Consider the following 13,214-nt stretch of genomic DNA (forward strand, 5'->3'; position numbering starts at 1 on the left):
ACCCACCGGGTCACACACAGGCTATGTCTGTTCCACCCACCAGGTCACACACAGGCTGCATCTCAGCCTCCACAGAAAGTACATGAGGACGCTGACATCACTGCAAACGTCAGTACAAACCACCCCTTTTGGAAACAGCCCAAACCCCAACAGCCAGAGTGTATGTGGCACAGCCAGTCACCACGGCAACCCGAGACCTCACACACCTGACCTGCCGCTGCCCATCCCAGACTCCACGCCTCAATGCCTGCAGCCCCTGATGGACCTGAGGTCAGAGTCACACACACGCTCCCCTCCACGGAGGTCGTGGGCAGCTCGGGGCCTGTCCTGTCACGTGGTCTATGTGATGGCTCCCTGCTCGTGGGGGGAACCTGGAAGTCACACCGCCCCTGAGGGACAGCGGGTCGCATTGTGTCTGGGCAGGCCCGGTTCCATCGCTAGTGTGCAGGGCAGATCACTGTGCACAACCCAAATAATTCAGAGGGCGGCGATCTGCTTCCTTAAACACTAGGACAGCAAGCTCTCCAGGGCCTCTGAGGGACTTAGTTCCACAGGCGCTTTCCCCCTTGCCGTGACGTCACTGCTACGGGATGCGAATAGGAGACTAGGCACCTTCTCTCCGGCCAGTACCTGTGCTCTCCTCAAGCCGCCGGCCGATACCCCAGAAGCACTCATGTGCACGTCCTGTGAGCCGGCGTCCCACGGGCTGGCCCGGGTATGTGTCGTCAGCCGACGGCGCACACATACCTGCTTCCTGTGGCTGCTGCGCAGGAAGGACCGGGGCACCCCGTTCCTGCCCTCGGAGTCGCTCTGCTCCCCGTAACTCTCAAACTCACTGGAACTCCATCCGTACTCCAGGGAGCTGTTCCCACCCTCATCTCCGTTCTCGACGTCATCGTAGATCATCTCATCTGAGGCACAAGCACAGGATGAAGTCAGGAGCGCACGCCTCACCCACGACCGGTTCCCGCGGGCTCCTCACTTCACCACGTGGCTGGGGAGCGTCAGAAAAGCAGCGGTGGGAAGGCGTCAGGTGGGGCCTGGGGTTGGAGATGCCGAAGCTCTGACACCTCAGACCCATCTGTATCCCGAGGCCCCTGGTGCTGCACAGAATCCACAATCACACCAACACGCAATCACAATCACACCAACACGCAATCCACAATCACACCAACACGCAATCCACAATCACACCAACACGCAATCCATAATCACCCCAACACTATATCCACAATCACACCAACACGCAATCCACAATCACACCAACACGCAATCCACAATCACACCAACACGCAATCCACAATCACACCAACACGCAATCCACAATCACACCAACACGCAATCCACAATCACACCAACACGCAATCCATAATCACCCCAACACTATATCCACAATCACACCAACACGCAATCCACAATCACACCAACACGCAATCACAATCACACCAACACGCAATCCACAATCACCAACATGCAATCACAATCACACCAACATGCAATCACAATCACCCCAACACGCAATCCACAATCACCCCAACACACAATCACAATCACACCAACACGCAATCCACAATCACACCAACACACAATCACAATCACACCAACACGCAATCCATAATCACCCCAACACTATATCCACAATCACACCAACACGCAATCCACAATCACACCAACACGCAATCCACAATCACACCAACACTATATCCACAATCACACCAACACGCAATCCACAATCACACCAACACACAATCCACAATCACACCAACACGCAATCCACAATCACACCAACACAAAATCCACAATCACACCAACACAATATCCACAATCATACCAACACGCAATCCATAATCACACCAACACGATATCCACAATCACACCAACACGCAATCCACAATCACACTAACACGAAATCCATGGATGGATGAATGGTTGGGTAGATGGATGGAAGGGTGGGTAAGTGGATGGACGGATAGATGGGTGAATGGACGAATGGATGGAAGGATGGATGGATGGATGGATGGATGGATGGATGGATGGATGGATAGATGGATGCATGGATGGATGCATGGATGGATGGATGGATGGATGAATGGATGGATGGATAGATGGATGAAAGGGTAGGTGGATGGAGGGTGGATGGATGGATGGATGGATGAATGGATGGATGGATAGATGGATGAAAGGGTAGGTGGATGGATGGATGGATGGATGGATGGATGGATGGATGGATAGATGGATGCATGGATGGATGGATGGATGGATGGATGAATGGATAGATGGATAGATGGATGAAAGGGTAGGTGGATGGATGGATGGATGGATGGATGGATGGATGGATGGATAGATGGATGGATGGATGGATGGATGGATGGATGGATGGATGAATGGATGGATGGATAGATGGATGAAAGGGTAAGTGGATGGACGGATAGATGGGTGAATGGATGAATGGATGGAAGGATGGATGGATGGATGGATGGATGGATAGATGGGTGAATGGACGAATGGATGGAAGGATGGATGGATGGATGGATGGATGGATGGATGGATGGATGGACGGATAGATGGGTGAATGGACGAATGGATGGAAGGATGGATGGATGGATGGATGGATAGATAGATGCATGGATGGATGCATGGATGGATGGATGGATGGATGGATGGATGGATGGATGGACGGACGGATAGATGGGTGAATGGACGAATGGATGGAAGGATGGATGGATGGATGGATGGATAGATGGATGCATGGATGGATGCATGGATGGATGGATGGATGGATGGATGGATGGATGAATGGATGGATGGATAGATGGATGAAAGGGTAGGTGGATGGATGGATGGATGGATGGATGGATGGATGGATGGATGGATAGATGGATGGATAGATGGATGGAAGGGTGGTTAGGTGGATGGACGGATGGATGGGTGGATGGGTGGATGGATGAATGGATTGAAGGGTGAGTAGATGGATGGATGGAAGGGTGGGTTGACAGATGGGTGGATGAATGGATGGATGGGTAGGTGGGTGGATGGATGGATGGGTGGATGGATGGGTGGATGGATGGATGGATGGATGGATGGGTGGATGGGTGGATGGATGGATGGATGGGTAGGTGGGTGGATGGATGGATGGGTGGACGGATGGAAGGGTGGGTGGATAGACGGATGGGTCAATAGCCTAATAAGACTATAAATAATCTGCTCCTAGACTGAAAGGGCTCTATCACCTCGGCCCCTCTGACCTGGAAGGACACGCCAAGGCAATGACACGGGTGTCCTCACAGGGGACTCCTGCTCTGTATTCTCAGAGAATCGCGCTTGCGTTTGGTGGGTCCTCTCTTCTGTTTTCTGTCTCTTGGCTCTGATGTGTGTATCATTTTGACTTTTTCCCTCCCCTTTCTCTGACTCTGCCGAGTCGGATGCTGAGCTCATTATTTTTCATTCTTTTTGGGGTTTTTTTAGCAGATGCCATAATCTCTTTAATTCCTGACTATTCTAAATCCACTCTATAAGTTTGTATGTAATATTTTCATTATTATTCAAGTCAAAACATTTCCTAACTTCCACTCTGACTTCACCTTGGGGTGTGTGTGGTCATGTGACTTTTTTAAAAATTGATTTCAGAGAGGGAGAGGGAGAGAGATAGAAACATCAGTGATAAGAGAGAATCATTGTTTGGCTGCCTCCTGCCCACCCCCCACTGGGGATCAAGCCCACAACCCAGACATGTGCCCTGACCGGAAGTTGACCTCCTGGTTCATAAGTCAACACTCAACCATTGAGCCACACCGGCCGGGCTACTGGATGCACACACGTTTAGAACTATGACATCATTCTCTTGTGGAGGAATCTCTAAGTCAGTGGTTCTCAACCTTCCTGATGCCGCAACCCTTTCATAGAGTTCCTCATGTTGTGGTGACCCCCAACCATAAAATTATTTCCGTTGCTACTTCATAACTGTAATTTTGCTACTGTTATGAATCATAATGTAAATATCTGATATGCAGGATGTATTTTCATTGTTACAAATTGAACATAATTAAAGCATAGTGATTAATCACAAAGACAATAGGTAATTATATGTTTCCGATGGTCTCAGGCCTGTAGTCGGCAAACTGCAGCTCACGAGCCACATGAGGCTCTTTGGCCCCTTGAGTGTGGCTCTTCCACAAAATACCACGTGCTGGCCCGCACGTACAGTGCATTGAAACTTCATGGCCCATGTGCAGAAGTCGGTATTTTGTGGAAGAAACACACTCAAGGGGCCAAAGAGCCGCATGTGGCTCGCAAGCTGTGGTTTGCCAACCACTGTTCGGTGACCCCTGTGAAAGGGTCATTCGACCCCCAAAGGGGTCGCGACCCACAGGTTGAGAACCGCTGCTCTAATTAGTCGTGTTTTGTAGCTAACACATCACATATTACCCAGTCATACTGGCTATCTAGTGGTTAGCATTGGCTTAGATTCCTTCTTAGGGACAAATGCTTACGTACAGATGTCCTGTGTCCTGATGTAGCTCTCACAATACGTGTCTGGCTTTGCTGTTATCGACCTGAGACCCTCTGTTCCTGGCGACTGGAGTCCCATCACATTTGCTGTAAGTAGCAATACTTGGGGCTCGTTCTCCCGTCTTCCTCCCATGCCGTTCGCCATGCTGTCTCACTCTATTTTTCTTGCTGGCTCCCAGCTTGGGTGTTGCTCTGCTAATCCTGAAGTTAAATCCTCTCTTTCTGACCTTTCAGCGGTCACCCATGGCTACAGACATGGCCTCTCACACAGAAGCCAGCGTCTACGCTTCTCCTGAACACCGCAGGGGCGGCAGGATCCCGGGCGGCCCCGCTCACAGCTCGCTGGCTGCCGACTCGGTGCCGTTCCCACGGACTCGCCCATCGGCCAGTTTATTCGCTCACTGTTCTCTTTGCTTCCCATTATGTTCCGCATCCTTTTCCCTGACGTGGGAATGACACTGTTTCTTCAGGCCTGTGAGTGGGCGCTCTCCCCAGGCTCCATCTCTTTAAAGAGGTTTACTTCGGCTGGCGGTGGCAACGTGGGCTGAGATGGCGCGTTTTCCTCGGCGCTCTGCGCATATCATCCTGCCGACCCCCAGCCAGAGACGGCTGCTCCTCCTCCCGAATCACGGCTCCTCGTGGGCACCGTGCCAGCCTGGCCTGTCGGGGCTCGCTGGGACACGGTGCCGGAGTGTCACCTGCACAGGCCCAGGTGTGTCCTCTCAGGGGCTCGCTGGGACACGGTGCCGGAGTGTCACCTGCACAGGCCCAGGTGTGTCCTGTCAGGGCTCGCGAGGACACGGTGCCAGAGTGTCACCTGCACAGGCCCAGGTGTGTCCTGTCAGGGCTCGCGAGGACACGGTGCTGGAGTGTCACCTGCACAGGCCCAGGTGTGTCCTGTCGGGGCTCGCGAGGACACGGTGCTGGAGTGTCACCTGCACAGGCCCAGGTGTGTCCTGTCAGGGCTCGCGAGGACACGGTGCTGGAGTGTCACCTGCACAGGCCCAGGTGTGTCCTGTCAGGGGCTCGCTGGGATGTGGTGCCGGAGTGTCACCTGCACAGGCCCAGGTGTGTCCTCTCAGGGGCTCGCTGGGACACGGTGCCGGAGTGTCACCTGCACAGGCCCAGGTGTGTCCTGTCAGGGCTCGCGAGGACACGGTGCCAGAGTGTCACCTGCACAGGCCCAGGTGTGTCCTGTCAGGGCTCGCGAGGACACGGTGCTGGAGTGTCACCTGCACAGGCCCAGGTGTGTCCTGTCGGGGCTCGCCAGGACACGGTGCCGGAGTGTCACCTGCACAGGCCCAGGTGTGTCCTGTCGGGGCTCGCCGGGATGCGGTGCCGGAGTGTCACCTGCACAGGCCCGGGTGTGGCCTGGCTAATGCACGGCCCACTCCGAAGCCGCAGTTCTGCCATCTGGGAACTTGTGTCTTCCTTTATTTCTAGATCGTCTGTCTTTTCTTCTATTTTCTCATTTATTAGACGTGTGCTGGTGCATCTCACCTACATGTTTCTGAACTTCTCATTCATACTTTCATTATTTCAATTCTTTCTGCTTCTTTAGGATAATTAAGATAACACCCTCTAGTCCAGCGGTTCTCAACCTGTGGGTCGCGGCCCCTTTGGCGGTCGAACGACCCTTTCACAGGGGTCCCCTAAGACAATACTGCATATCAGATATTTACATTATGATTCATAACAGTAGCAACATGACAGTTATGAAGTAGCAACATAAATAATTTTATGGTTGGGTCACTGCCGGGGTCCAACCCCAGCAGGTCCAGGGGTCCCCAAAGGTGTGGACGGAGTCGGCGAAGAAGGAATGACACGGAGGCAGTGTTCAGTTGATCAGCAACCTAGCCAGGATCTCCAGCCAGGATCTCCAGCCAAGTTCTGGTCTGGATCTCCAGAGAGGTTCTGCTTAGGATCTCCAGCCAGGTTCTGTGTCCATGTTCTCTTGCTAGGTTCTCCAGCCAGGTTCTGTGTCCATGGTCTCTTGCTAGGTTCTCCAGCCAGGTTCTGTAGCCATGTTCCCTTGCTAGGTTCTGTCTCTAGGTTCTGAGGTTGCTGGGGTCTGACCCCAGCAGGTCCAGGGGTCCCCAAAGGTGTGGACGGAGTCAGCGAAGAAGGAATCACACGGAGACAGTGTTCAGTTGATCAGCAGCCTAGCCAGGATCTCTAGCCAGGATCTCCAGCCAAGTTCTGGTCTGGATCTCCAGCCAAGTTCTGGCTAGGATCTCCAGCTAGGTTCTGTGTCCATGTTTTCTTGCTAGGTTCTCCAGGTTCTCCAGCCAGGCTCTGTAGCCATGTTCCCTCGCTAGGTTCTCCAGCCAGGTTCTGTCCAGGTTCTCCAGCCAGGTTCAGTCACCAGGTTCTAGTCAGGTTCTCTTGCCAATTTCTGTACTCAGGTTCAGTCCAGGATCTTTTGCCATGTTCTCTCGCTAGGTTCTGTCTCTAGGTTCTGAGGCCAGTTTCTGTCCAGGCTCTTTTGCCATGTTCTCTCCAGCGAAGTTCTTCTGTCTCTAGAGAACGTTCTGTGTAGGTTCTGAGCCTAGGTTCTGTCTCTCTCTCTGTCTCTTGCTGTCTTGTTACATCTGTATTTATACCAGTTGATTCAATCCTATCAATCTCTATTCCAAAGGTTAGGGCGTTTCTTATCTCCATTCCAGGGAGTAAAGATTATGTAGCTTAAGCATGATTGTTCATAGTTAAAGTGATTAATTACCCGCCTGGCACTTAGTTAAGAGGTTTTGTTCCCTCCCTAACTTCAGGGGAAAATCCCTACCTGGGGAAACAACCTTTCTCAGAGACCTTGGTTAAAACACATAGTGCCAAGAAGGTGAGCAAACATATTAAGAACAGTATGCCATACATGCCAGGTCCCTTGAAACAGCAATCATGGACCGCCTCCTGGCAGGTCACAACATGAGGAACTGTATTTAAAGGGCCAGAAGGTTGAGAACCACTGCAGTCTAGTCCCAGCCAGTTTGGCTCAGTAGTGGATAGAGCGTCGGCCTGCAGACTGAATGTTCCCAGGTTCTATTCCAGTCAGGGGCACATGCCCGGGTGGCAGGCTTGATCCCCAGGTTGGGGCGTGCAGGCGGCAGCCAATCAATGCTTCTCTCTCATCATTGAGTTTCTTTCTCCCTCCCTCTCCCTTCCTCTCTGAAATCAATAAAAAAGATACCGTCCCTCGATGAAGTGCTGTGATGTGAACACACACAGGTGCGCCCACCACACGGCCCAGCGAGACACTCAGAGACCCAGGGATCTCGGACGTGACACACACAGGCGCACGCAGAGGAGTGTGCACAGGGGGCGTCTGCACGCACAGGGAAAGACGGCCCACAGTCTCCCAACACTCAGCACCAGACGGAGCCCCACCTGGTTCGGAGTCCGACTCCTCCCTCGGCACGTCGTCGTAAATGGCTTCCTCTGGGTCTGGAAGGAGAGGAGGGACCGGTGAAAACCGAGCCGGACCAGCCGCGCGCACGTCCGGGGACAGGCCGCCGCCTCCAGGGAGCGAGCCGCCGGCAGCCGTCGGTGCGGTCACGCGGCACCTGCCAAGCGTGAGCACTACGGTGAGCGCAGGGCGTTGTCTTGGGATTGAAGGAAACCCTTCTAAAGCAAGCGTGTCAGACTCTAAGGCTAGCACGGGCCAGATAAACGAGGCAGGCGGCCCGTGGGCGGCGAGTGTGACATGCTTGCTCCCAATGGACCGGCTGGGAAGTCTCCCCAGGGAGTTCTGTGTCTCCAGGCCAACCCCCCCCCCACTATTCTATGTTCGACGGCACGTCTCCCCGTGGCCCTTTGATAAGCATGACGTTTATGAGGGTGATGTGTCCTGACACAGAAACTTGAGGTGGCATTCGTGTCAGAAACAAGGGACCGCCCAGTGCCGTGGGGCAAAGTGGGAAACTTCACATGAGCCAACGAGGCAACGCGTGTGCCCTGGATGCGAAGGACAGCCCCAGGCGGGGGAGAAATGGTGAGCTCTCAAGCCCTGGCCGCTGTGTCAGTGGCTAGAGCTCGGCCTGCAAATCAAAGGGTCAAGGGTTGGATTCCTGGTCAAGGGCACGTACTCGGGTTGTAGCTCCGACCCCTGGCCCGGGTCAGGGCACGAGCGGGAGGCAACCAATCGATGCGTCTCCCTCACCATGTTTTTGGGTGTGGTTTTCTCTCTCTCTCCCTCCCTCCTACTCTCTCTAAAAATCAATGGGAACAATGTCCTCGGTGAGGATTAGTTCATGAACATGTTGGGCTTTGAGGACAGGATTTCTCAAGCAGCTTCATGTGGAGCATTCGTTTCCTTAAATTACGTGGGAGGAGCTCCGTGGGCAAACCCCGCGTGTGCGCGGTAGAGGGTCCGAGGTAGCGCGTCGTGGAGGACGAACGACGTGTGAGAGTCATCTGGCTGTCGGAAAGGGCTCTGTGCTGACGTGGACTTCGCCAACGTCACTGCCTCCCACGTGGAAACCACAAGGTCCAGGTGACAAAGCAACACAGGAAGAAAAGGAGGCAAGTCCCAGGTCAGTCCCTGACCTGGAGCCACTGCGACCACCCACCTGCGGGGTTGGGGGGCAGGGGGCAGGGGGCAAATTCCGGAACAGCCCCAATATTTACCGCCTCCAACCCCGTGAGTGTCTGCTCCCGCCAGGCCCCAGGGGCTGCAGCCTACGGAGCCCCTTTCACATACAGCCATCCCCACTGTCATCTGGAGCAGACGCACGGGGGCGGGGGGGGGGGAGGTGCCAAAGGGGGCACTCATTTCCTTTGGAAATGAAATCACTACAGAGCATCCCGTGACGATCCTGATCTACCCACCCCTCCCCCCAGCGGGATCAGCTAATGACGCTGAGCTCTTAGTTACTACAATGTCCTAATCAAGCCAGGGCGAACCCTCCAGGGGGATTTCATAATTGGGAGGCGGCTACGATGGCTGCGAGTCGGTCATAGAAACGATCACACAGCTATCAGCGGGGAAAAGGAGGCGACTGGGAAAGCAATCTTCACTTTTCCTTTAAAAATTAAAAAACAAGTAAATCGCCCTGGCCAGGTTGGCTCAGTGGATAGAGCAGCGGCCTGTGGACCAAAGGGTCCCGGGTTCGATTCCGATCAAGGGCATGTACCTCGGTTGCAGGCTTCTCCCTGGCCCAGGCCCTGGGCAAGGCGCGTGCAGGAGGCAACCAATCGATGTGTCTCTCTCACATCGATGTTTCTGTCTGTCTCTCCCTCTCTTCCACTCTCTCTGAAAATCAATGGAAAAATATCCTCGGGTGAGGAGTAACAAAAACAACAAGTAAATCCAGCTGAAGCAGCTGCCTCTCTAACCACACGTGGCCAGGCCTGGGTCCGTGGTGGCTGCACCCCCCACCCCCCACCCAGGGAGAGGCACTGGCTGGCGGGAAGCAGCCGTTTCAGTGTCTTGGTGGAGGCTGCTGGCTGGGGCCTGGGGCCTGTGGGCAGCACCTCTGTCCAGAACCCACAGCCATTTCGCAAACACCAGGGGGCGCCATGCTGGGAGGCAGAGATCCCAGTGACTGACGGGAGGCAAGTGACGGGTGTCATAACCTTTAGCCCCGACGCAGGGCATGAGGCTAACGGGCTAGCCTGGCACCGGCGCTGGGCGTGGAGAGGACGTGGGGCGCAAGCAGCCCTGGCGGGCGGGCAGCTTACTGTCCATCCAGGCGGTGTTGGCGGGGTCTGCCACCCAGCGGGCCAGGGGGCTGTCCTCGGCTCGGGCCCGGTCCTCACTGCAGAAAAGCAAACGGTACGTCACCACGGACCATCCTTCCCGCTGCCGCGTGTCCCCGAAGTACACAGGTGCCACCACGCGCGCCAGGGGCACATTCCCCAGACGGGACCGCGGCCCTCCCACTGATTCTCACTCACAGCTGCTCATGACCGGGTGCTCTGCCACCGCTGAGCGCCCAGCATTGCGGGGTGACAGGAGTCTGCCGGGGAGGGGGTTCTCCGGGGCACACCAAGCAGATGGAACTGCACGTGCAAAGGCAAGTGGTGTGAAGAAAGGCCGGTAATGAGACCAGCGGGCAGGATTCGGGGGAAATCTGGCTTAAACAGAGTTAAGCATCTTTTTCTTTCCATCGAAGGGCCTAAGAGCCTTTGGGAAACTGAGGCACACGGGGCGTCTCCCAAGGGAGACTGGGGCCTGCACGGCTCATTCCGTTTGGCTGCGGCCTCATCGCTCGTCCTCCACACGGAGTAACACTAGCGTCTTGCGGCCCTGAGTTCAGGGGGACCCGCTTGGGGGCCCTGGACAGAGGGCAGAGTCTGACGGGCAGAGTGGGGAGCCACGGGGGCCCTCTGCACTCGGCTTCAGGGACCGGTCGGCTCAGACTCCCCGGGAAAGCCACACGGGTACCTGTTTGCTGGGTCCTCAGAACTCGGAGAGTTGCCCTGGCCGTCTTCCGCTGCTTCGGGGGTCTCTGCCAAGAAAGAAAACACGCGTGTTGCTCGAGGATGATAAAAATGCAAGTTGATTTTCATCCTTAAAACGATTTCCTACTTTGTTTCTGATCACCGATCGGCTGATCGTAGCATAACGATGGTTAAGTGATGGATTCGAGGTGGTTTGGGTTTCAGATAAAATGTCTCCACGTGGGGTTACAATACGGAGCGATGGCCCAGGGTCGTATGGAACAGCCAGAAATACAACGACACCCAACAAGTCAGGTCGGAGTGCAGAGGGAACACCGGACTCCCTCCGTTTCCACGGGAAATGACAGCTGGGGTCTATGTGAGTGTGTCTACATGCGACCTCAGGAGATGTTCAAGGTCGCAGTGCTTCACACATAGCGGACGGGTCACGAGAATTCTCGCTTCATATCACACAGCGTTTTACAAAGATCATACTTTAAAGAGATAGTAGCTTGTAAGAACACGTAATAAATAACTTCAAAATGCAATGGGTACTTAATTTTAAAGCCTGCCTTTAACATTTATGTAAAACGATTTTTGTACTCGTTCAATAGAAACTTACCTGGCCACTGGGTAAAGCTAGCAATGAAACCACTGGTCCACAGCGTGTTAAGTTGGTGATAGTGGACAACAACCACACTTTCCCTGCTCTCACACATGCACACACACTCACACATACACAGCCACACATATGTGCATGCACACGTGTGCATGCACACACATATAAACTCTCATGCACACACATTCCCACACACCATATACAGTCATGCACACACACATTCACACACAACCACACATATATGCATGCACACACACACTTATACACACTCATGCACACATACACTCCTGTGCACACATTCCCATGCACACACTAATCTACACACGCATTCCCACACACACACTTGTGCACACACATTTCCACATATGTACACACTCGGCACACTCACACAGCCACACCTCCGTGCTTGCACACACACACTCATGTGCACACGAAGTCCATCTGGCACGGGGAGGACAGTGCAGGGAAAGGGCCCACCTTCCTCGTCCAGGGACACGGAGCGCACGATGACGGGGCTGGAGTAGGCGGGCAGGAGCGCGGGCAGGTTGGAGGGCACGGCGTAGCCGCAGGGCACGGGCACCGAGTACCCGCTGGGCACGTGCAGGCTCACGCCCTCCTCCTGGGCCTCGGGGTCTGGGGGCGCAGGCTGCTCTTCCTGGAAGGGCGTGATGTCGATGATGGAGTAGGGGTTCACTCTCGCTGGGACCCCAAGCTTAGTTGGTTCCACCGGCGCGCCCTTGTCGGTCCCTGTTCCGTCTGCCCCTCCTGGAGGCAAACCCAGCGTCAGGCCCACGCGCTCGGGCAGCAGTGCCCCCCCCCACCAGCGCCAGGGCTCCTGGAGGGTCCCTCCCTGGGCCACGGCGTGCAGGGCGCACCCGACCTCGGGAGGGTGAATCTGGGGCAGGAGGGCCCGTGGCCTGGTGAGAGCTTCTGCTACAGACAAGGAAACGCAAGGCTGGCCCGACCGTCCGTGGGCAGCGAGTAAGGCAGCCAGGCCCTCCTGGCACCAACATGGAAAGTCCTGCATCAGACCTGCCCCAGCAGCACCGCTTAAACTTAAAGCGCCTTCCAGGTCGGCAGCGGCACACGGATGAGGCCGCTCTTACTAGCCCAGGAGTCCCTGGCCTCCAACGTGTACAAGGGGGCACACGGCGAGACGGACACCCTGGAAGCAGCGCAAGTTCGGAGACACACGGCCGTTTCCATGCAGGCCTTCCAGCTCCCACGTCACGGACCTGCACACCTCCCTCGGGACCCCGCCCGCCCAGCGGCCCTTCCTGCGGGGAGGGGGGGTGGCGGCCTGGGTCCGCAGGCGCCCGGCACTCACCTGAGCTGGTGGGGGCGGCGGCTCCCATGTGCCCGGCCTCAGGGGCGCCCGGGGCTCCTCTGTCCGCTTCTGGAACCTCATCTCCGCTGTCAAAATCGAACTGTTCTCCCTCCTCCTCCTCCTCCTCCTCCTCCTCGTTATTGTTCGGATCGTATTTTACCTCATTTCCTACAGTTTAACAGAAATGACAGTGTTAACAGGTATCACCAGCAAAACCACTTCCACGTTCCGGACAGAGACGGCTGGGCGGCGAGGTGCCGGCCGCCCCTGTGCTGGGGGAGACCTTCGGGGTGGGCGTGGGGGTCGGCGCTCTGACTTCCTCATGGGCCCACAACTCACCGTGGGAAAGAAAGGGCAGGAGAGCACTTTCCTCATCGGAGACCT

The 13,214-nt window shown here is 55.3% G+C and overlaps 1 protein-coding gene across 2 annotated transcripts in view; it reads right to left on the reverse strand.

Annotated features, from left to right (window-relative positions):
- The window catches only part of ARHGEF10 (Rho guanine nucleotide exchange factor 10), a 48,761-nt gene extending 35,769 nt beyond the window's left edge, over positions 1 to 12,992 (reverse strand). For both annotated transcript variants that reach the window (XM_081085077.1, XM_081085076.1), the window contains exons 1-6: positions 12,831 to 12,992; positions 11,981 to 12,268; positions 10,889 to 10,952; positions 10,183 to 10,259; positions 7,891 to 7,947; positions 748 to 911 (exon numbers count right to left, since the gene is read on the reverse strand). In XM_081085077.1, the coding sequence (XP_080941203.1) occupies positions 748 to 911; positions 7,891 to 7,947; positions 10,183 to 10,259; positions 10,889 to 10,952; positions 11,981 to 12,268; positions 12,831 to 12,858 (678 nt within the window). In that variant the 5' untranslated portion in view covers positions 12,859 to 12,992. The remainder of the gene's footprint in view (positions 1 to 747; positions 912 to 7,890; positions 7,948 to 10,182; positions 10,260 to 10,888; positions 10,953 to 11,980; positions 12,269 to 12,830) is intronic.
- Between the last annotated feature and the right edge of the window lie 222 nt (positions 12,993 to 13,214).

Source organism: Myotis nattereri (genome assembly GCF_964212035.1).
Source record: "Myotis nattereri genome assembly, chromosome: 2".
Classification (NCBI taxonomy): Eukaryota; Metazoa; Chordata; class Mammalia; order Chiroptera; family Vespertilionidae; genus Myotis; species Myotis nattereri.